Raw genomic sequence first — 25,502 nt, 5'->3', positions numbered from 1 at the left:
TAAACCAGACCACATTGGTTGTTTTTGTGCAAGTTCTATCGTTTTGATTATTTACAGAAAAAAGAAAGAAGAGAGAGAAGGGGGGGGGGGGTAATAAAAAAGGAATACAAAAATAAAGAAGGATTACAAAAATAGATAACACCATCTACATATTGACACATAGCATATCCATCCAAAAGACATTTATGTACATGATGAGTGATGGCCGTTTTGATGTCCATCAGTGCCTGTCTGTCATATGGGATTGTATGTCCATACGGCATGAGCAAAGAAGGAAACAATTGGACGATGTAACAGAGAGAAACACAGGCCTCATCACCCTCTCATTGCGCACGTCACATACATAATAATAAATCACACCCAGTGTGAAGTGGGCGGTGTAGTCACAGTGGTCATCACAGTGATGGAAGTTCACTTAAAGAAAAGTAATATTGTGGACCAACCATTGTACACCCCTAACTTAAACAAAAACATAAATGTTTTTTTTTAAGTGCATAGTCCTATTTATAGGGCTATGCACATGTGTCATGTTTCAATAGCCAATCACAGTCCTGAATAGACTGTGATTGGCCAATCACGGTGCAGGGTTAGGGGGGTACACTGGTGGCCAATCACAGCGCAGGGTTGGGGGGGTGCAATGGGTGTCGATATCCAAACCTCACATATAGGGGCGGTTTCACCGCCCAAAAATCCACAAGATAAAGTAAAAAAAAACAATAAAAACTAAAACCCAATGATATAAAAATAACATACTCGCATCGCACCATTAACTGTCTTGTCTATTTTCAGCTGTCACCTTCAGGGTGCTACTGTACGTAGTAGAGGTATAGTCAAACTGAAGCTGTATAGACCAATTATTTGTTTACAAACATTGAGACTAAACACACAGGTGCCAGTTTCATGTAATCAATTCCAGACAGATCCCCAAACCTGTTGTTTTGGGAAGTTGTTTTTCAGTTCATTCAATGTCCTCTCAGTGGCGGACTTAACTGTAGGCAAGGTTAGGCGACCGCCTGGGGCCTCAAGAGTTAGGGGGCCTCATGAAAAAAAAAAACATTGCTCTTCAATTTCTTCAGTCATCAAATACATTTCTGTAGGCCTGCTTTTAGCTTTTTAATGGACCCCATGTTAGTAAAGCCTGATAAAAGTATCAAACTCCCAAAATGCACCAGAATATTGGATCTATTTACATCATTTCTGTAAAAAAAATCTGTGGAGGGGGGGCAGTGACACTGAGCTGCAGCCAGGGGCCTCATACTACCGTTCGCACACCGGTGGCACACGTATGCCGATGGTCATTGAATACTGATTCTTTATTGGTAGACTGAAAAGTGTCTTTCTCTAAAGGGTTTGTGGATTTCATACAGAACTGGTGAAGACATCTTCTGTTTGAAACATGTCCTTCAGGGTTGGCCTTGAGTTCCAGTCTTGTTTTTGGGCAAACTGGTAAACACATCCAAACAGATCAGGAAACATCTCCATCAGGTCAACACCAGCTGCCTCTTCAGCACTGTGAACACAAAGCAGTAATCACTGGAGTCACAACATGTACAGTCAAGTGATTATATATATATATATATATATATATATATATATATATATATATATATATATATATAAAGGAGAAGTTTGGCCATAAGACTAACATAGTTATATGGTTGTTATGTGGTTATGTCACTGTACGCCTGCACACGCGTGCGCACGGACCATGTGCGCGCGAACATTTTCGTATTTTTTTTTCTGGGTGGGTTTGTTCATTTTATGGGGGGTTAATTCGGTTATTTCGGTTAATTCGGTTCAAAAACTGTACTCCATGAAGTGTAGATGTCAGAGGTAATTTTGTCTTTCTATTTAAGGGAAAATCAAGGTTGCTCTAATGAAAATTTGAAGAACTCCATCTCCATGACATATCATTTAAACAAAAATGGGCACTTTATTTAGTAATAAGGAAGTTGTTGACACCAGTAGAAGTGAAGTTGTCTTCTCCACATTTTGAGAAGTTGATCAGGTTTCGAGAGACAAAATGGCAAAATGGCAAACGTGACATATCAGTCGTCTTTTAGTACTGTACAACACAAGCCAGTCTCGATTTGTTAACCACTCTTGATTGCAATAACGTTCCTTTGTCCCATAAAGACCTGGCAGTGTCCTTACCAATTCAACCAACAAATGGTTGAATTGGTAAGTCAGAGTCAGTTGAATACAAGCATGAATCCACACACACCGTAGGAGCAGCAGCAGCAGTCCCAGCGAGAGGAGCCTCCTGGGACACTTCTGCATCCAGTCCTGGGGCTGGTGGCATTGCAATTGCATTCTCTTTATTGGGTGGCAAAGCAGCTTCCACAGGCAGCGTTGCTGCTGCTGCTGCTGGTGGTCTCTGAGACCCACCCAGCCTGGGTCCCCCCACCTCGCGCTCGCGGTAGTCGCGAGGTGCGGGGGACTGGACTGATTTTTTTTTTTCAATTTATTTTATTTTTTTCCAAAAAAATGTTTTCGGCTGAACTGAATAGTGGGGGGACACAGTGTCCTTTAATTAAACAGGCGCCGGCGCCACTGCAGTGACACACAACAGACTTGGACCGACACTTTACACCCAGGGAAAGTGTACCATGAGAAGTGATCCATACATTTTGGTGACCTACACAAAATCTCCTCTAGCGAGACTTCCGGTAGGGCGCATTCAAGACAATCATGTAGCATAGTGTTCTGTCACTATGAACGTCAGTTCTCCAAAAAAAAAGAAACAAAAAAGCGATTAAAATACGCGATTTAGCGCAAGGCCCATAGGTGCACGTTTTTAGCTACGGCGGACCCGGGATGGAGTTATGAAAATGTTATACCGTACCATTCATCCTAGGATATCATAACATCATAGAAAAGGTAAGAAAACCGTGGGCAAAATTCCCCTTTAAGTTTGTGTTGTTTTTAAATGTAATTAAACTTACTAGTGCTCATAGAGATTGTGAATGAAGCGCAGCAGTCCAAAAGAGTTCTCAGGGTACGACTTCACTTCATCCATCTTCAACTCAAGTGGTAACTGGAAAAAATATACAACTTAAAGATCATCTGAACACACACACACACACACACACACACACGCACGCACGCACGCACGCACGCGCACATATAAGACAATGTCAGACTATGATGTTTCCATTTCTACCATTACAGAGCTCTCATTATCCAATGAGAAGAAGCAACTCAGGTGGGGACCTGAAACACTTACAGCTTGAATATTAAATGAATGACTTGGGAACATAAAGCTGGATATGAGCTTTAAATTATGCTTTAGTTAGCTTGACACGGCAAGTGTATTTTAATAGCACATTTCATACACAGAGGCATTTAAAGGCATTACAAAGGTATTGTAAGGGAATTAAGAGTGCAATATTCATTCATTCCCACTTCTAGTGTGTTTCACCAACTGAGGGCTCTGGTGAGACTGGAGACTGACTTAAGGCTGGGATGAACATTCTGGAAAACATAAGTGTCTAGGGAACCTCAGTGTAAAGATTCTTATCATGCCAGCTGTTGACTCAGCACATCTTAGATCATGAAAGATGTCTAACTGTGCCACACGTCACAAGATCTGAGACTATAAGCTGACATACCGTATCAGAAGCACTAACCTCGTCATTTACTCGGACCTTTCTTGTTAGAAATGTATGAATTTCATTGTTAAATAGAATGCTGGAGATTCTACATCTAGATGGTGTCTGGTATGTTTCTCATAGGAGCTCCTAATATAGACTGTCTCATCTTATTCTGATCTGACTCTTTGTAGAAAATATTTCTGTGTTACACTGAAGAGTTTTGCAACAGTATTTAAAGTGAAATAATGAATACCGTAGAATGTATTTTTTTTTTAATAGAGAAATAAAGCAAACAAAGGTTGGAGTGCAATTGTGAGTGTTCTTTTTTTTCTTTCTCTCACAATGTTGCCAATAAACTCACCTTGTGTTTCCATGTGTTGAACTGTCCCTGCTCAGCATACTGGTCCAGTACAGTGATGAGGTCCTTGTCATCATCTGGACAGTTGTCAACCTCCTTTCCAATCCTTCTCAAGTACTCTACTCTCCTGGAAAAAATAATACTGAAAGCATTAGACTATAATATAAGTACCTTCACACTGGATCAATCTGATTATGATGAACTGAAATAATGTTCAGATATCAGTGAATGCATGAATAATGTGTGGAAGGGAAAACTTTTCTATTGTACCTCTTGTTTATCCAGAAGTAGGGATGAGCCAAGCATTCCTCCACTCTAGGTCGTTCCACTGGCTCTTCATTGATCATCCTCTCAATGAGATCCTTGGCAACCACATCCTGAACATGGTCCAGATTGTACTTTCCATCCAGAATGTTGGCTTCACATCTAGCGCCTTTGCCAAATGGATGGTGTCCTCCAGAAAGGATGTAGTATATCAACATCCCAGCCACCTTTAGAATGAGCATGAAAATGAGTAAGAACATTTTTATGTTGTTATTAATTAAATTGTTCTCACACAGAATAAAAGAACAACCTGGATATCACTGCTTCTTTTATATGGGATGTGATCATTGTCCAAAGTCTCCTTTGCCTTCCAGTGTTTCGTTCCTGCGACTTTTGTGACTAGGAACGTTTGTCCCTCGGGTAATTCTCGGCTTATTCCAAAATCTGATAGTCTTGCCTTGCTTTGAATATCTGCTGGGAAAATTAGGTACAGTATATCAATATAATAATGGGTTTTAGATTTAGCTAAATAAATTCAGCATATTTTTGCTTATATTTCTGATATTATTTGCTTATTGAATTTTAATTCGTAGCTTACCAATCAACACATTCTGGGGCTTGATATCACGGTGGAGAATTTTAGGATCCTGGCGATGAAGAACACTTAAGCTCTGGAGGAACTGATGTGCAAGTTGTTTCCTCTCCAGTTCAGAAAGTTGTTCAGTGATGTATTCTGCCAGGGAGAATTCACATAACTGAAGAGCAAGGTAACCAAAGGTCTCATCCTTTGCAAAGCCAATATATCGTACAATTGAAGGATGATCAAGCTTTGGAAGACGTAAAAACTGTTCTTCGTGGATCAGCATATGATAGCAGGACATTAAAGTCATTCTTTTCACTGCGACTTCAGTGCCATCTTCTGTTAACCCCAAGAAGACCTCAGTTCCTTCACCTCCCTTTGCGATGCAGAATTCTTCACCTGCGACGAACACAAGACTCCCAACTTTGGTAACTTTACAGTCATCAATGTTTGCAAGCTTCTCTAACTGTTTCCTCCATCTTTTACTAGTTTGGATCCATTTCCGTGGTTCTGGTGATGTAATAGGAATGATGTCATCTCTCTGCTCCTCCTCTTCTACTGACATGTCTCTCATGTTAGTCATCTCTTTGGATTCTGATGGCTCTGTAATGGAACACATGGAAACACATGGATATATATATATATATATATATATATATATATATATATATATATATATATATATATATATATATATATAGGCCTGACCTCGATTATTTGAATAGTCAACTTATCAGTTGAGGGGTGTCTGAGTCGACTGCCAATCTCTTAGTCGAATTATGAAAAGTGTTTTTATTTTTATTTTATTATTATTCGACTGAGAGATTGGCCTAGTTTGTTATATTAATTGACTAATAGTTTGCCAAAAATAGGATATACATCATGATTTATTGGGAGAAACCAAGCAAGTATATGTTAAATCAGACACTAAGCACCCCTACAGCCGAAATGGAATGTTCCTCTATTGCATAACATCTTTTTTGCATGATTCGACTGAGAGATTGGCAGTCGAATCAGACTGATTTGACTGCCAATCTCAGTCAAATCATGGCAAAAAAAATAATTTTAAAAATGGGGGGGGTTGCATTAGTCAACTATTAGTCGACTATAGGCAACTATTGGCCAATCAGATTCGACTATAGAAATCCTTAGTCGGGGACAGGCCTAGTACTTTTGTACTTTTTCCATCTCCATTTATCTGCTGCTAGTTGGCTTCAGTTCCTCCCCCCAGTCAACCACGTAATAAAAACATGATGACGTCTAATCTACTCAAACTGAACAGCAACTAGAAAAAGTGCTCCTCAGAGCACAGGTCTCCGCCAGGTCAGGTAGGTTAATGTGGGCCAGCAATGTTTGGAATTCGCCAATCAGGCTGGAATGTGAGAAATCGGACGGATCAGACGGATCCATCTTGATCACTTGACCAAATAGATAATATGTACTAATTTGTGTGATGTTTGGACAACATTTGTAGGAGTAATATGATTTTTTTTGTTGCAAAAATCGCCCTCCTGGTGGCGCTATAATAGGGCAATGTTGAAAGGGTGGCATTTCTTCCTCAACGTAGTGCGAATGTACGTGCAAAGTTTCACCACAATTGGACGCTGTGTTCATGATTTGCGGCATTTCGTTCAAAACGGGCCAGTTCTGCAAACATTAGATGTCAATCTTAGCCAATCAGGATGGAATATGAAAAACCTAACAGATCCGTCTTCATCACATGACTATAATAGAGATCATGTCTACCGATTTGGGTGAAATTTGGATAAAATCTGAAGGAGTAATATCCAAAAATGTGTTTTATATAAGTCGGCCTCCTGGTGGCGCTATAATAGGCAGATGTGAAAAATGCAGGGCAAAGGTTTTTCCTTGGCCTTTAAGGAGTGCGCATACAAAGTTTTACACATATCAGTGCAGTAAAACACAAATCGTCCTGTTATAGCGCCACCATGAGGCTCCAGACTCCGTCCCTCACTCCCAGACCCTCATCTCTGCCTTCATCACCTCCTGTCTCGACTACTGCAATGAAGTCCTGTTCAGTTTACCCAGCAAAGCCCTGGACAAGCTCCAGTACGTGCAAAACTCAGCTGCCCGGGTTCTCTCCCACACCAAGCCCTGGCAGCACATCACCACCACCCTTACCCACCTTATTTCATCCCATACAAACTCCTTACCTATAAACCTCCCCCCCCGTAGTTACCTGTAACCTGTCTGATCTCTTACATCATCATACTCCGTCACAGACCCTACAGTCCTCTGCTCTCCAGCAGCAAACCTTTTGGTGACAGAGCCTTCAGTGTGGCAGCCCCACCCCCACCCTCTGGAACTCTCTCCTGACAGATTCTCAACGCCCCAACCCTGGATTCATTCACTTTGACTGTAATCTATATAATCAATATATTTAAGTTAGAGTGTTCTCACCCTGCAGGAAGATCTGTCCTTCATCTGAAACAATATGAAATATTGGATTATATTATCATCTATGCTTGTGTATAACTCATGTTCTTACGCACACACTCAAAGATTACATGCATGTAAACACGTACAGTATCAGACACACACACACACACACACACACACACACACACACACACACACACACACTAATTTAAACTAGGAGCTGCGCTGTGCACCCAAAACGCACTGAAACAATGTCAAACTATCACATTCTAGCTGCTGACATAAACGTTCTATTTGTATCATTATTGACAAGAGAACAGAACATGGATGTTGTTTGCAAAAGGATTATTTATTTATTGTCCATCAGAGCGCCGGTGAGGTCACAGCTTATCTCTACTTTTGTAGGATATTGATAGCCTAAACTTGTAATTTGTTTGCAGTTATTAATTTATATTAGGCTACTTGCTGGATATTAAGACTACATTTTGGGATGTTGGCTGTAGGCCTATGTTGTCAAATGTATTAATCTATATTGTTGTTGTTGATCAAATGTCGGGTTTTGTAGTGTGATTTTGATGTGCACATGCATGCGCTGCCACTGACAATCATTGAGAGAGCAGCTGTTGTGCAGTTCACTTGTTCTACTGGGTAGTTCTAGTAAAATGGTAGTTTGAACGTTCTAAAATGCAAGTGTAGGTAGGGTAGGCTACATTAAGGATGATAAAAAATCGGACCACATCGGTCTAATACTTTCTCTCTCTCTCTCTCTCTCTCTCTCTCTCTCTCTCTCTCTCTCTCTCTCTCTCTCTCTCTCTCTCTCTCTCTCTCTCGCACGCGATCTCTCTTGCTCTCTCTCTTTCCAGCTCTCCAGTCTCTCCTCTCTCTCTATCAAAAGCATTGCTTGGCTTGCGCGCATTTTAAACTGGAATATAGGCTCGAAATCAAACCTACGGTTCAGATGTTTATGCAGCGTTTCACTTGATGTTGAATCTCAACTAGTCAACTGGTGTCTACCATATTGACAGCAGAGGAAACGGGGCAGGCAGGGGGCATCACAGCCACTTGTGTTTTATTTTGTTCATTATACTGTTACATTCAGTGCGTCCCATATTGGTTCACAACGGGACGATGGGACCCTGCCCTGGTCGGCAACGCGGCAAGTAACTTGGCTAATTATAATAGTAATTCCTCCGCGCTGTAGATAGGCCTTTCTACTAATTAGTATTCATTTCTAAAAAGAAAAGAAAAACACCGGGATCCCGGGAACCAAAGTCAGTTCCCCCACGGTAAATATTCCCGCATCCCGGGAATCCCGGTGTTAAACCCTAACGCACACACTCTTACCTCCTTGACATATGATGGAGGCTGTGGCTTTGTATCGTTCTGTAAAAGTTGAGATGTGAGACAGTGAGAGGTCAGTATGGAGACACTAATCATTTAGATCTTCTCATTGTTATCATTATAGATACAGATGTATGGATGTGTCAAATATGGATTTTAAAAATATATATAAATTAACAAATTAGTTCAAGACTTACTAGTTTGCTTCTTCTTTTTCCAATATAAATATCCCAGTATTGCTGCCACCAAGATGATGATCACTGTAGTCACAATCCCTGCAATCACCCATGCAGTTGATCTTCTTCCCTCTGAAAGACAGTGATCCATGACACAACTGTTATAACATTATATTAAAAGTCTGCTGTGATAAAAATGGTCTCGTGGCCCAAAGCTCACGGGTTTGATTCCTGCCTGGTCTCCATTAACTCATTGCCTGCCATGGACGAGTTAATTCGTCAAATTCTGCTATGGCTCAGCCTGCCATGGACGAGTTTGGACGAGTTTTTTCACTCAGAACCAGAGATAACACGATCCGAAGATTTACTGCTCCATTCACTTCCATTCATTTTTATTACTTAAAAATGCTGTATCTCGGCTCCTTTTTTTTACTATGTATTTTTGGTCCAGACATGCTATTTTCAAAGGCAGACAATTAATGTCAACGAGGTCGCAATGACCTCGTTGACATTTGTGAAACACACACACACACACACACACACACACACACACACACACACACACACACACACACACACACACACACACACACACACTAGAGGTCTTCGCGGGTAGAATATAAAGACCCGTACCCAAATGGACCTGTGGAAAAATTACCCGGAATGGAATGGACCCGGCCTATAGTCCAATATGAAGGACCAATACCCGAATGGACCCGCGAAAACATTACCCGGAACCGACTGCCAAAATTGTTTGCCAACGTCATTACTACAAGTTGTCCAGCGTTAAATAAGACTTGTTTCATACTTTCTTACCTAAATGTAGTTTGTGATGTATAATCCCAGTCAATGGTCATTGTACAGTTAATAAATACAAAATAACTTTAAATGTGTGCAATCCTTCTTCATTGTCAACTATAATCCACGTTAATTTCTGTTGTTTAACATTATAATCGGCTTTGGAGTTTCCATTGTGCTTTGCAGAGCATACCGGGTAACAACACGTTATGACAACTCGACTGTTTTACTATTTTGAACCATTGACCAAAGCGTTACATTAATCAACAATATTTGATATAACTGGCATATATACATGAGTCGGTCACATGTCCAAGGATCCGTCAGTGATGTGACATCACTGAATCCTTATCTTTAAACCAGATTTAAAACAACTTCGAACATGGCGTAGAGTCCGTGCTACTACCGTAGCATAGCAATGACATCACTGTCGAATACTTGGTATCTTTATCCTAGCCTAGTGTGTTGATCAGCGCCGTCAATACGCGCTGTAGTCTTTCGCGCTCGTGGTAGTGAAACACTAAACAGGATTATTATTTCATGTCAACATTCAAGTACAACTATCAGAAGATGTAACTCAGGTAAAGTAATGCGTCACTCTGCAAGTTTAACTAAAGTTTTCCACCTGTCCAAAGTTGTTTCTGATACAGACAGAGCCTTCGGTCAAGACGATCATCAAGGCATAAAGATATTTTAATCATCCTATCCTTGTTAATATATCACCATTTAGGTAAATGATCTAACATGATGTAGTGATATGATAATATAAATAGCAGCCAGTCATTGACTGCGTCACTGCCAGTCAACTGTCTTCTGAGCGACCCCCCTCCCTGCCTCCATCCCCCCCTCGCCGGGTCCTCTCGGGTCCTCTCGGGTATTAGTGGAACCGTCCATTTCCCAGTCGGAGCCCCGAGACCGAGACAAACTGTAACGGTTCCGACCCGTCAGAACCCGGGTATTTCGGGTTACATGCTGTACCCGAAGACCTCTAACACACACACACACACACACACACACACACACACACACACACACACACACACACACACACACACACACACACACACACACACACACACACACACACACACACAGGACAGAGCAGCCAGGCCCACTAACCGTACCCTACAGACCATAAGGCAGCCCCCAGCATGAAAAAGTGTGCAGAATGCAGAACGTATTGCCCTGAAAATACTTCTGTGTGGTTGCCAAAACATCCTGTTAACTCGCTTTGTGACCGTCGATAAAGCCCCACCCATCTGGTACTGGCAGCAGGTTAACCCTACCGATGTCTGTTGGCTTGGGCTCAAAGACATCGAGATTTTTTTCATATTTCTTTGTGTTAACCCCTAACCATTTAACATAAAACACAGCCCCTAGTTTGTTCTTAGAAACTGCAGGCATTAACCACTTTTTTTATTACCGCTATTTTAAACTTCGACTATTTTTGGAAACATTTGAAAAGTTTAGAAAAATTTGCCTAAAATTGTATACGGTTATATTATAAGTGGTTAATATGTATGAAGGTCTCCTGCCCCCCGCCGCATCCTATTCAGATGCCGAACGCTCATCAGCCGCTATTCATGGTTGGCTGCTTTGATCAATCGAGATATCTAGCGAGCCGTTGAGCCTAATTTTAATACATCATTTTACCTACGTGAGTTCGATATAGTATGAGAGCTGGAAGCATTTTATATTGGGCCTCGCTTTTATGAACAACAATTTACATGAGGTTCAAGATCTGACAACACACTGGGAGGAAGCACTGCATGAAATTCACTATGGTGAAAAGATTGCTCTTTTCTCTTGTTACGTGTATGCTTCTCTCCCGTTCTACTGATTCTTACCCAAGAGGGAAATAGCAAGAGTCGCATTCTCCGGTTTACTTCCCGTTTCTGCGTGACGTAGGCGGGCGCGTTTTTAGGAGACAGGAAGCAAGTTGGAGTCTATTGATTCCAATGGAAGAGTCAACGTGAACACAGCTTCTGAACCATTCTTTATCTCCATGGTTACTGAACTAAATATTGGACCCGATCGTCACAAGACACACAATATGTACAAGATATTCATACTGAAATTGCTTATTTTAGATACACAAATAAGGAGAAAATCAACTTTGTTATCGACTTTTCTCTATCCCAACAACATACTCTCGGGGATTTGGGAAGATATCTGAAGAGTCCATCTGCAGTCTGACGGACGAGACATAGAGGGCTCTGTCCCTTATTTTTAACTCTATGCTCTGTCCCTATAAGATGTTCTAAAAACTGATTAACTGAGATTATATATGTGAATATAGTACGTGAAAATCATTATGGACAAATTAAAAATTAAATTAAATGTGTGTTCCAATGCTCAATAATATAATTTTCCATTAAAGGAGAGATCCGCCCATTTTAAGTGTTATCTTTGATGTGTCGCTAATCACTCACCATCATTGAAAGGGACGTTGAGTTATTTCAGAGAGTCCCGTGTCGTGCAGTCTATCGACCCCCTCCGTTGGCATAATGGGAGCCCGTGTAAGAGTGAAAATCGTCTATTATAACCGATGCAAAGTTAGTATTTTCTCTACTACTGCTCATTGTGGAGTCTCATGATACTCAAACGTGCACTGAATGTCGCGAACGAGCTATCGTTCATGCAGAACGGGATGATGCTGGTTGCTTACTTCTTCCACAGACGCCAGGTTCTGTGGAAGAAGTAAGCAACCAGCGTCGTCTAGTTCTGCACAAACGATAACTCGTGCGCGACTTTCAGTGCATGTTTGAGTATCATGAGACTCCACAATGAGCAGTAGTAGAGAAAAAACTAACTTTGCATCGGTTATAATAGACGAATTTCACTCTTACACGGGCTCCCATTATGCCACGGAGGGGGTCGCCAGACTGCATGACACGGGACTCTCTGGAATAACTCAACGTCCCTTTCAATGATGGTGAGTGATTAGCGACACATCAAAGATAACACTTAAAATGTCCGGATCTCTCCTTTAATAACTGTCTTGGTTGATGGGGTATGATTGGGAATCATGACATTTTGCTAAACATAACATGGTCGGGGGAGAAGACGACCACGCCTACTTAGGAGACCATTTGTAGGATTTGTGTACTACTTCGCCTCTAGTGGCTCCAATGGAGAATGTGTTTCTTGCTAAATTAACAATCTTTGTTCTCACTCTTTCCTCAAACCCAGGTCCAGCTCATCAGTGAATAATCATCCCTCAACTCCGCCTCAACATCCCATTGGATCCCCAATAATCAGTCCACCAATCATCTCCATTCAATTCCTATAAATACACCTGTGAACTAACAATTGGCCCTTCTCCCCATAGATATATATAAAGGCTAGATGGCTCAAGGGGACGGCGCAAGCGTAGCTCAACCGCGGCCATCTTGAAACAGTCATTCATAACATTATGTCTATGGTGCATATACTTTGAAATAACCATAGCGTGCTCAATTTTCATCTGATTTTCAAACGGTTTGGTGTATTGTAAACACCAAAGATGTAGTTATGATACTGCATACTTATAATTAAAATCATGTTTTTTATAATTTTATAATTTTATAATTTTATTACATCTTTGGTGTTTACAACACACCAAACCGTTTGAAAATCGGATGAAAATTGAGCACGCTATGGTTATTTTAAAGTATATGCTCCATAGACATAATGTTATGAATGACTGTTTCAAGATGGCCGCCATGTGGCAACGTCGTACTCCATTGGCCAGCAGCGCGGGTGAGTCATCTAGCCTTTATATATATCTATGCTTCTCCCTTCCACCATGCTCAGACAGAGACTGTTTGTGTTCAGACCTACAGTCTTATGTGTCAAAACCCGGCCTGTTTCATATGTGTCACAGCCTTCTGTTCAGTATATTCTTTCAATTAGGGAAACATTAGGTAAGATTTGGGGTACCCTGTACATTTTCATCACATAGTTATTTTCTGTTAAACACATTGGGTAAGGTGTGAGTGCCACCCTCTGCATTTTTGATTGTTAATGTAATAGGTTTTGTTTAATTGTGTTTAGAGAAGTAATTTCCATTGTTAAGTAGTTAGCAGGGTTTTGGTTTTATGGTATTTAGATTTGGCACTCACCAGTCAGTTTTCCCTATCTTTATTCAGACACTAGTTAATAAAACGCTATATTCCTTTTATCCATCAGTTTCCTCCATTCTTTTCACTGGATATATGTTATTGCCCCTTAATCCCCTAGACCACCTATTAAGGACGTAACACTCTAAACTGTTTTCATTTAATTATTATTTGATTACTCCTTTTGTACAATGTATTGTTTTTGCTGTGTGACTGCAATAATAGCACATTTCTCATTTCCATTGATAATAAATTAATCTAAATAATACAGTAAATAATACAAAAAATATATAATAACCTTTGGGACATAGGACACACCAAAAAGTTGTTTCCTTGTTAAAGACACCCTTCGGCCCTGCATGGATAATAAGCTTTAGATAAATGAGAATGCTAATTATTTGACCGAGGCCTGGCAAGAATGATTATTCTTACCTATCAGTTTGTGTGTGTGTAGCCACCTACCTCTGACCGTGTGTATGTGTGCGTGCGTGCGTGCGTGCGTGCGTGCGTGCGTGCGTGCGTGCGTGCGTGCGTGCCTGCCTGCCTGCCTGCCTGCCTGCCTGCCTGCCTGCCTGCGTGGCCACCTACCTCTGACGACGGCGGTGACCTGGTCCTTGCTGACTCCCAGACGGTTGTTGGCCTCGCAGACAAAGGTGTTGTTAACGGATATATCCACCCTCAGCACTGTCAACTTGTTCTGTTCAATGACCACAGTGTCTGGGATCTCCCCTGTCATACTACACACACACACACACACACACACACACACACACACACACACACACACACACACACACACACACAAGCATGAAGAAATAATATTATTTGGCCAGGTGCACATTGACTGCTAATGCGTTGCGTCACCTGAACCTGTCTTAATGTAGAAATCAAATAATTCTGGGGTTCACACTGTACTGTACCTAGGAAAGAGAAATAGAGAGCGAGTGAGAGAGAGAGATTGATGCATTGGCGTTATAGTTCATATAACGTTCATGCCAATAAAACTTGAATTGAAATGACAGGGTGAGGAGAGAGAGAGAGAGACCGACAGAAGCATGTTAGCATAGCAGCTCGTTTGTACCGCCTGAGGGACACCAACCATAGCAGTGACAAGCGTTCTCCCGACCTTTAATATAAAAGCTAGTTTTTCCTTTACCCCTCATCATTATTCTTTATCAACTGATCATCTGTTTGTCAGCCTGCAGATTAGCAGCCTAATCACTCCAATTAATTATTCTGATATGATCATTATTATGAATTGAAATGAACCTCCCCTTTTTTGTAAGCGTTTGGATAGCCGATCTAATGAAGCGTACAATGATGGATGGAGAGAGAGACTCTTAACTGGACGACCGTTGGAGGGAGGAGAGAGAGTGACAGACAGAGGAGGGGTCCATGTCCTTGTACTCACGTCTTCCATGTAGGCCTGACCTCGATTATTCGAATAGTCGACTAATCAGTCGAGGGGTGTCTGAGTCGACTGCCAATCTCTAAGTCGAATTATGGAACGTTTTTTCAACTTAAAAAAAAAAAAATTCGACTGAGAGATTGGCCTAGTTGGTTATATTAATTAACTAATAGTTTGCCAAAAATAAGATATCCATCAGGATTTATTGGGAGAAACCAAGCAAGTATATGTTAAATTAGACACTAAGCACCCCTACAGCCCAAATGGAATGTTCCTCTATTGCATAACATATTTTTTGCATGATTTGACTGAGAGATTGGCAGTCGAATCAGACTGATTTGAATCAGACTGATTTGAATCAGTCTGATTTGAATCAGACTGATTCGAATCAGACTGATTGAGACTGATTGAGACTGAGAATGATTCAGACTGATTCGAATGATTTGAATCAGACTGATTCGACAGCCAATCTCAGTTTTTTCATGCAAAAAAAAAACTATTGGCAATTAGTCGCCAATCAGATTCGACTATACAAATCCTTAGTCTGGGACAGGCTTACTTCCATGTGACCAAGCTGGGGATGGGGTTCCCGGTGGCCTGGCACGTTAGCACCACATTGGAACGACCCACGTACCAGTTGTTGTCATAGCCCGCGATTGTCACCTGAGGGGGGACTAGGAAGAGGGAGGGGGAGGAGGGGAGAGAGAAAATAAAGAATTGGGTTACACTACATTGATTAGGCCATTTTGGTTGCAGTACATTGAGTATTTGGGTTATAGTACTTGAAGAGTGTCTGGGTTACAGTACATTGAGTATTTGGGTTATAGTACTTAAAGAGTGTCTGGGCTACAGTACATTGAGTATTTGGGTTGGAGTACATTTGAGTATTTGGCCAGAGAGAAATTTAGCTTTTGTTTTGGATGAAAAAATTGCAAAAAAAAGCCTAGTGTGTGAAAATATAAAAGGCGAAGGACTACATAATGTAGTCCTTCTCCTTTTACATTTTCACACATTAGGCTTTTTGCACACAGTGTAGTCTACACTGTGTACACTGGCAGCCAAATCCAGCCTGAATCTAGCCTGAATCAGATCTGTGCCATATCCAGATTGGAATCCGATTTGTTTTATGAAGTCTGAACAGAGACAAGTCGAATGGATCTGTGTGTTTAGACTGATTTAAACAACGTCAACCCAAAGCCGCCCTGCATCGACATATCTGCTTTGGTTACCGTGGTAACGACGTAGGCGTCTAGACTTTTATCTCTTTATATGTGTTCTTCAAATTCTTTATTTTCCTCTGATACTGCAGATAGGACCTGGTGAACCCATGTTCTGCCATGCCGCGAGATATGTCTTCATATATTGCCTTGTTCCTGCACATTCCTACAACTTTCGCTTGTATTGAAGCATCCCCCCCAAAGTGCTAGGAGACATTGAATTTCTCCGTCTGTCCACTGAATGCTGCTCGCCTTTTCTTCTGTAAAACTTATGCTGCACTATTGTTTTGTTTTCATTACACCCCTTGCGCTCTGTAATGACGTCAGTGGTGCTCGGGTCGCGCTGAAGTGACGTTTTGGACAGTTTGGGTGCGACTTGGGTGGTTAGATTAGGTAAGATTTAGGGGTTTATGCCTGATTTGTACTTGATTTGTACTGTGCGCCAGTGTCACACACCGAAAATAGCTGATCTACAAGTACAAGCTATTTTCCGCTTTATGGTTAGGGTTTTATGTCCTTACAAGTATAGTAATACAAACATGTGTGTGCGTGTGCGCACGTGCATGCATGCGTGTGCGCATGTTCTCTTACATTCCACAGCCAGTTTCATCTTAAAGCTCTCGGGCTTGTTCAGCGTTCGGTGAGACACCACACAGCTGATGTCGTTGCCGTTATCCGTTGCCCGGGGAACAAGTTTGTACTCGCTGGTCACCGTCACCATGTTGTTGCCGTCCGCCTTGGACGCGGTGGTGGCGTTGCCACTGGCGGTGGTCACCCAGGAGATCTGGGCGGCCGGGCGGCCGTCGGCCGACTCGCAGCGTGCCACCACCGCCATCTTTTCCCCCGCCACCACGGTGACCGTGGAGGCAGTGTTCTGGGGCTTGGCTGGAGGGACAAACGATTAATAAAACCGTTAATAACAGACCTGAGGCCGATTCTACAAATGCCTTCTAAATCAGTAGTTCTCGCTTTCAAGATTTTTCACAAATAATCGAAAATAGCCAACGCAAAAATCCTGCTTTTAAATTAAGACCAGGATTGTATGGGTTAATATAACATAAATGTGATTATCTCTCATGATAATATTTAATATGTGTTTATAAATATACATGCACTGTGCATGTGCTGTGTGTGACTGTGCGTACACAATTTACATGACTCTAATAGGTTTTGTATCTTTTACACTAAATCTCTCAATTTTTTTAAATTATATACATGTTCGTCCTTCGCGTGCGAAGATGACCATTGACTTCACGATGTCTTGTGGGTGCGAAGATGGCTGATGAGGCCGAACACAGCATGCATAAGCATTTAGGTTTAGTGCGTGCGTGCGTGCGTGCGTGCGTGCGTGCGTGCGTGCGTGCGTGCGTGCGTGCGTGCGTGCGTGCGTGCGTGTGTGTCTGTGTGTGTGTGTGTGCGTGGTACTGGTATGTGTTTATGTAATAATCCTACTATATAATTGGAGTAACCTCTGTCTGTCCGTCTTGGTGTCCGTCTTGGTTGGTGTCTTGGGTCGACCGGGTATGGGCTAGTGTTTATAATGCAGTAAACTGTGTACATGATGTGATTGCTCAGCTATGAATGTATTTTGCAAAGCCTTGGCAAAGCAAATGTATCTTTAGTCAATAAAGCATGTCAACATTTTAACAGAAATTGAATGAAACAAAACATCTCACAAGAATACAGCAAGGATTAAGAATACAACGCAATTAACTCTCTCAGTGCCAGACCCCGAGTTATCCCGAGTTTTCGGGTTATACCCTCAGTGCCAGAACGAGAAATCCCGAGTTTAAAAAAAATAAAAAAGAAATTAAAAAAAAGTGTTCAGAACCCAAGATATCATTATCTGAAGATTTGCAGCTCCATCCACTCTTTGTTTAACCTATAACTGAAAAAGGCTGTATCTCACTTCCTAAGCACTTTTTTTTTTCTTTGAAAAAACAAAAAAAACATTCTGGCAAAGTTCGCAACTATTTTTTTTTTTATTGGCACTGAGAGAGTTAAGAACTCCATACAAATCCAGAGTCCCACATGGTCTTCTTGCACATCCACTCACAACAACCACCAAGTAAAGAAGAACAAATAGCAAGAGCAACCACAGATAATGAGTACACCCAAATGGAGAGCAGGGAGATAAATGAATGGAGGGGAGATCAGAAGATGTAAGGGGTGGTTAGACCAGCTGCCGATGAATCTGGCAGCTGGAATTGCCAGTTGATGAAAGTGATGTATCTGTCCTTTCCTTATTTACATAGCCTTTGATAAGGACATGCACTAAATAGGGACGGCAGGGTGCATACAGACACAATCTTATAATGAATCTGTATAAAGACAATTTATGTTCAATAAGTAAATAACACACACACACTTATCAGTACCCAACCTACCTAGCATAACCAAGGAGGTAATGCCTTGCTCGTTTCCGATGGGGTAAGTGGCGATCTCGCAGACGTATCTGCCCTCGTCGGACATCTTGACATCTGTGATCTGGATGGTGGGGCTCGCCATGCTCGGGGGGGTCGTGGTGAAGGTTACCCGCCCCTTCTGGGGTGAGTCGGGGTAGTTGGTGCCGAACTTGGGGTGATAACTAGCAATGTTGATCCTGGCTCCTTCCTTGGGCTCATAAATCCATGACACCTACAGGTTGGAGGAGGACACAGGTTTAAATAAACTCATTCTCAGTCTAGGCTGCTGCACATGGACACCGTGGCCCTCGTTTATTATGGCTGTAATATCTGATGGGGCATCTTTTAAGCACTTTATGGCTACGGTGCTGGTGATGCAGGGGCCAGTCAACTGCTGCTGTGTGTGCACGAACGCACGCGCACGCACGCACGCACGCACGCACGCACGCACGCACGCACACACACACACACACACACACACACACACACACACACACACACACACACACACACACACACACACACACACACACACACACACACACACACACACACACACACACACACACACACACACACACAAAGCCAATATGCAGGCTCGCAACTCAATCAGGGTTTAGATAAAGCTGCCTTGAAGCTCTCTGTTACCAAGATATGATGGGATGATTTAAACCTTTATTGCTTTACTGCTGCTGCTAATGGAACAAGGCACTTCTCATTTCATCGAGATGACACGTTCAAGTGGCCCTACAGATATGATAGTAAAGTTCTCCACAAGACAATCAGCTGATTGCAGCAATAATGGTATCGTTCGTTTGGTGGATTGTTTTTGTCTTTTCCCCTCCTGTTCTTCAGTAAGTAACTGTTTTTGATGTTTGTTTGTTTACTTTCTGTTGCTGTCATTAGTAAGGAAATAGAGCTTAATGATTGTCTTTGTGTGATGTTCTTTTGTTGTGATAAGACTAGTTTTTAAGACTAGCCAATTCTCCCAATTTAGTCATTATGCCAATTAATTCCTCCCCACACATCTCTGTGTTGCCAGTGCCACTGCTGTTGTACCCTACTGGCTCACCTGCCAGTGGGGAGCCCCCAGCGGGAGGACGTAATGCCTCCCTGCTGACAGACTGCTGACTGTCATGTCAGACTGAGGTGATATGTGTGCGTGCGTGCGTGCGTGCGTGCGTGCGTGCGTGCGTGCGTGCGTGCGTGCGTGCGTGCGTGCGTGCGTGCGTGCGTGCGTGCGTGCTTGCGTGCGTGCATGCGCATGATGTTTCTAACCTGTGTGAGCTGGATGCCTGTGGGGTCTCGAAAGGCACAGCGCAGGTTGACCGTCTGTCCAGGGTAGAACAGCACCTCTGGTTCTACCTTCACCCTCTGACCTGTAGAACAAAAACAGAATATACATTTTACTCATTTTTAACATTTCATTTTCAACATAAAATATAATATAATGATTACTGTCAACATGTCCAAATTTGCTTTTGACTTCACCGTGGTGGACATTGGACAAACAAACCAAAAAGAAAAAGGAAAAAAAAGAGGTGTTTGTGTACGATATACTCCAATCTCAACCTCCAATCGCATTTGGCTACGATCCTAATAGTTCAGCCACTATTTAAGCAGACCAATGCTCACTCTTACAGTACTGAGGTCATGTCAGTATTGAGGTCATGTGATCAGTGACATACGCAGGGGGTACTTTTGGCTCCGCCCCTCAGCCAAAAGTACACCCTGCGTATGTCACTGATCACATGACTTCAATCAATTATCCAGTTCTAGGCAACATAGAAGGGGGGGGGGGACTTTTTTCTTATTTCCACACAACAGCTCTAAGGTGTATTAAAGACATAGTTTAATGTTGAAAATGAGTGGTATTCCCCTTTAAAACAAAACAATGGATTTAGAGTAGAGATATTAATCTGTAATGTTTAATGTGTATTTAGACAAATGTACAGTGTGCTGTGTGTGGTGTTGGTCTGGATCTCATCCTGGTGAAATCTCAGTGTGTGATCAATCATATAGTGTGATATAAAACCGCAATATTATTATCAAGAAAGAGAGTTGATATAGTATAGTCAGTGGTGGAAAAAGTTCTCTAAAATTTGACTTATTAAAAGTATCAATACTGCAATGTAGAAGTACCCTGTTACAAGTAAAAGTCCGGAATTCAAAATTGACTTGAGTAAAAGTATTGATATCAAAATGTACTTAAAGTATCAAAAGTAAAGGTACTAAAATGTTTGAAAATAGCCCATGTATAAAATAGGGTTAAAGGGTTAATTTATATAAAGTTAATTAATATAAAGTGTTATAATGTAATCATTTATATCTGCAAAGTAACTAGTAACTGAAGTTTTCAAATAATTGTATTGGAGTAAAAGTATAATGTTTGCCTCTGAGATGTAGTGGAGTAGAAGTAAAAGTGTAAAAAAAAAAAGCACAGTGATATAGTCCGGCTACGCAAGGCTAGTGCAGGTGCGCATGCGTCGTCAAAATGCATGCTGCGCCACACATCAGACGAAGGGAAGCGCTTCCGTGTACCAACAGCTGGGACCTCTGGGACAGGAATTTACTTCCTGAAGCCACACTCACACAATCACGCTAAAGCACGCGTCGGCCCCATATAGCCTGGGAAGCAAAGCTTTTCCGGTCTATGATCCGGTCGGGAGCGGAAGTTGCCCTACGTCACCAGGCGCGTCATCCGCATCATCAGGCGACCGGATCGCGACAATCCTGAAAGACTTCACCCCAAAATAGGTTTGTCCTAATATAATCCTTGATGCGGCGTAGTTTAGCTTATTTTTTAAATATAAATATGAGTGTAGGCTACTTTCCAGAGACTATTTAGCGTCTGTATTATCCCACGGGGAAATTCTATTCCATTTTAATAGGGATTGGGGAACCAAAACAAAGCGGCACCGCAAAACCGGATCGCGACAATCCGGAAAGAGAATTCTTTTTTTTCAGTAGGCGTGGCCTAGACCGGATCACACGGGTCTTTAGTAACGCATACCAGGCTTTCCTCCGAGGTGGAAAGACTGGTGACGCGAGGTTAGCCCCATACACAGCCATTAGGCGCAGGGGAAGGAGACGCATGCTGCACGTGAGTGTGTGAGTGTAGCCTCGAATCCTGACACAGTCAGTCGCACGCAGCACGCTGCTGGCTGTGTTAAGGCAGGTACCAGTGGTGGAGCGTCCGGGGAGGCCAGGGAGGCGGCCGCCTCCGGGCCCGCGACCCAGGAGGGCCCGGGCCGTCAGATAATAAATCGGTAAAATCAGGCAAAAATAAGAATTAAACAACATAACCCTAACCTAACCCTACCCTAACCCTAAAACCAAAATAAAGTAACAAAAAGCCCCACAAAAAGTGACTGTGTGTGTGGAAAATCAGGGCAGAGGATTATTTGAATTGTGCAATGATACATGATGGAATATGATTAAGGATTATTTTGATTATGGTAAACTCACATTTCATATCATGACATAAATGTAGCTTTCACAAGCCCCCCCACAAAAAAAACAACAACATTTTTTCAGGGCATTTGGGGGGGCATTGCCCCCCCTTGCCCATGCCTAGATCCGGCCCTGCATTCCCCGACGACCAGGGATTACACACTGTAGGATAGTAAACAAAGCTATTTCGCTACTCACCGAAACTTTCAACAACACAAAACTGCCTTTGTTTCGGTGAATAGTGAAATAGTTTTTTTTATTTTTTATTAAAGTGGGAGATCTCACACGACACACGGTAGTAGCAGCGCGCCTGTCAGAGCGTTAAGGCAACTCCGCACCAAACAGACTCGTCCAGACTATTGCAGACTACTCCAGACTGCAACAGACTGGTATTCGGTTGGCAAAAGTTACCATTTAAGTCTGTCAGCCGACTGGCCATTCATGTGCTAATTTGACTTTTAGCGTGCCAGCGTTGCCAGGTCTGCTTATTATAAGCGACTTTGGGCTTGTTTCCCTGCAAAGCCACTTAGGGATGTTCCCAGCGTTTTTTCTTCACTGACGTGCAGTGGTGTAAGTAACTAGTACATTTACTCAAGTACTGTACTTAAGTACAATTTTGAGGTACTTTTACTTTACTGGAGTATTTCCAATTGTCTATACTTGTACTCCACAACAATTATTTGAAATGTTTAGTTACTAGTTACTTTGCAGATATAAATCATTATGAAACATACATTAACCACTTTAGCCCTATTTTATACCTATAAGCTATTTGAAAATAGCAGATCTACAAGCTCACAACGTGTTGCGATGCACGCGTTCTGAGCTTGTAGATCTGCTATTTTCAAACATTTTTGTACTTTTACTTTTGGTACTTTAAGTACATTTTTATACCAATACTTTAGTACTTTTACTCAAGTAAATGTTGAATTCTGGACTTTTACTTGTAACAGACTCAGAGTACATCTATTGCATTCAAGCCTGGAATTTCGTCATTTTAGGGGCAAGGCCACTTGGCCTTTGGTGTTGTAATTTTTTGGAGGGCACAAAGGCCCTGCCCGGTCTTCCTGCCAGGGCAGGAAGGCCATCCAAAAAAATAATAATGATTTTTAAGTCCAAAAATGATTTTTAAGTCCACGGAAATAATGCATTTAACTTGAAGGTTAAGGATCATTGTATTTTAATATATTATAAGAATAGTATAACTATCTGTGAAATATAACCCATTTATTTCACAAAATAATGTGTTGGCAAATGACCAATATTTAGTTATATAGGTCTCAATATGTCACATTCAGCCCTGGACTTCACTGACTGAAGTAGGGGTCACATTAATCACATTAGATTCACAGAATGTATTTTACCCACAAGTTATTTTCATTCAAATGAAATGTGAATGAACTTGCACTAATAATGACTTTAGTTGATTTTTCACTCTTTAAAATATAGTATTTCTTAATTATTAATAATTACAGCTTGTAGATTGGCTATTTTCACGATTTTAAATTGTTTTTAAATAATAATAAAAAAGGAACATACAAGATTTCCACCCGACAGCCATAATATAATAGCCAATATATGGTTCTGTATCAGTATATGAGTCCGTTTTTGCGGATTTCATTCTAATTGGCTACTATGCCTGCATATGAATTTCATGAGCCTGGGTAGGTCACCCTGGCTTGGAGATATGCCCTGTAGCGCACACTCCGCCAGTGGTGTAAAGTAACTAAGTACATTTACTCAAGTACTGTACTTAAGTACACTTTTGAGGATTTTTTACTTTACTGGAGTATTTCTAATTTTCAGTACTTTTACTTCTACTCCATACATCTCTGAGGAAAATATTCTACTTTTACTCCACTACAATTATTTGAAAACTTTAGTTATTAGTTACTTTGCAGATATAAATTATTACATTATAAAACATACAGTAACCACTTTAGCTCTATTTTATACCTAGGCTATTTGAAAATAGCCGATCTACAAGCTCACAACGCGTCGCGAAGCGACGCGTTGTGAGCTTGTAGATCTGCTATTTTCAAACATTTGAGTACTTTTACTTTTGGTACTTTAAGTACATTTTGATACCAATACTTTTGTACTTTCACTCAAGTACATTTTTAATTCGGGACTTTTACTTGTAACGGAGTACTTCTACATTGCAGTATTGATACTTTTACTTAAGTAAAACATTTGAGTACTTTTTCCACCACTGCGCTCCACACAGCAGCAGCAGGTGAAAGCAATTCACTTAAACGAGGGTTGTGTTGCGCACCAAAACTGCGCAAAACTAGGTCAAATCAATCAATCTCTCTCTCTCTCTCTGGGAGCAACAACGAGAAACAGTGAATGTAGGTTTTCATAGACATGGTCGCTTGTTTCTCTCACATAATCTGGCAACACCGACAGCCCTTTGTTGTCACTGCCACTGCTCTGCCAGTCGGCTAAAAAGCTGAACATGTTCGGTCGGCTCTGGGTCGGCCGAAAAGGTCCCGACGGACCCCTAACCGACTGGCCGACGGACCCCTAACCGACTGGCCGACGCTTCCCGAAGCCAAATCGGCCCAAAGTCGGGCCGATTTGGATTGGTCTGGAGCCAGCTTTAGAGAGAGAGAAAAGTCACTAACACTCTGACACCCTAGGCTGTCTAGTTGCATTACCTAGTTACTTTTAGGGCGCGTTCGAAAATACAGCACTGAGCGCACTGGCCAATACAAACTAATAGGCGAGTGTGCTCCGGTGCGTAATTTCCGAACGCACCCTAATAGCCTAGTTAGCAGAGACAAAATAGCAGTTTCATGTTTTTGGTAAAAATGTACCTTCTCTCTATCCGTCACTACACTGTAATAACCTTTAAGTTATAATAATAAGTTGTATATAACGTTACCTGTCACAGATGTGTTGTAACAGCTGCTCCATATGACCAGGAGAATGTTGAAATAAATCCACATCAATGACCTCATGGTACAAACACGAACTTGGAAGGAAAGATACTCCATTTTTATTGTTGCTCCTTGGAAAAAGTACGGATTTACTTTCGGTTTTACCAAGCCATGGTTCACGTGACGCTCGTCTGTCACAAGCGTCATGGTGCAACTTGTTCTTGGTTTGGGGATTTTTTCTATTTACAACCCGTACATCTACATAAACGTTTACATTTCAAATATAAAGTGCTGACCCCACGGCCAGGGATGTACCAAGTTGAAACGCTTGGGTCTAAGTACCCGTATCTTACGTATTGTTCAATAAAAAGCATTTTAATCTGATTGACGGCCATTTCTTCATAGAGTTATAATGTATCAGCGTGCTATACACCTTCCAACCGATAGGGTCGCGTAGTTGAAAGTGTATGGAGACAATTCTGAGGAAATGGCCACCGATCAGATTAAAATGCTTTTTATTGAACAAT

At 41.6% G+C, this 25,502-nt stretch overlaps 1 protein-coding gene across 1 annotated transcript; it reads right to left on the bottom strand.

Annotated features, from left to right (window-relative positions):
- Positions 1 to 632: 632 nt before the first annotated feature.
- Positions 633 to 25,077, bottom strand: LOC308101242 (uncharacterized protein). Its single transcript, XM_080450640.1, has 15 exons — positions 24,981 to 25,077; positions 19,919 to 20,019; positions 18,623 to 18,872; positions 16,827 to 17,120; positions 15,578 to 15,692; positions 14,199 to 14,347; positions 8,734 to 8,844; positions 8,540 to 8,578; positions 7,217 to 7,240; positions 4,814 to 5,398; positions 4,526 to 4,686; positions 4,222 to 4,442; positions 3,955 to 4,078; positions 2,946 to 3,037; positions 633 to 1,510 (listed from the first exon to the last, which is right to left on the bottom strand). Exons 1-15 carry the CDS (start codon positions 25,054 to 25,056, stop codon positions 1,360 to 1,362), a joined length of 2,493 nt encoding a protein of 830 aa, XP_080306766.1. The 5' UTR covers positions 25,057 to 25,077; the 3' UTR covers positions 633 to 1,359.
- Between the last annotated feature and the right edge of the window lie 425 nt (positions 25,078 to 25,502).

This window comes from Gymnoscopelus braueri (genome assembly GCF_963280865.1).
Source record: "Gymnoscopelus braueri genome assembly, chromosome: 15".
NCBI classification, from domain to species: domain Eukaryota; kingdom Metazoa; phylum Chordata; class Actinopteri; order Myctophiformes; family Myctophidae; genus Gymnoscopelus; species Gymnoscopelus braueri.
The sequence above is the reverse complement of the archived record's forward strand: the minus strand, read 5'-3'. Positions and strand labels throughout refer to the sequence as shown.

Coding starts and splice junctions, on each gene's coding strand:
- LOC308101242 (XM_080450640.1), bottom strand. CDS start 25,056: ATGAGGTCATTGATGTGGATTTATTTCAACATTCTCCTGGTCATATGG. Junction 4,079..4,221: donor TACTTCTGGATAAACAAGAG/GTACAATAGAAA, acceptor TATTTTTTCCAG/GAGAGTAGAGTACTTGAGAA. Junction 3,038..3,954: donor TCAACACATGGAAACACAAG/GTGAGTTTATTG, acceptor TATTTTTTCCAG/TTACCACTTGAGTTGAAGAT.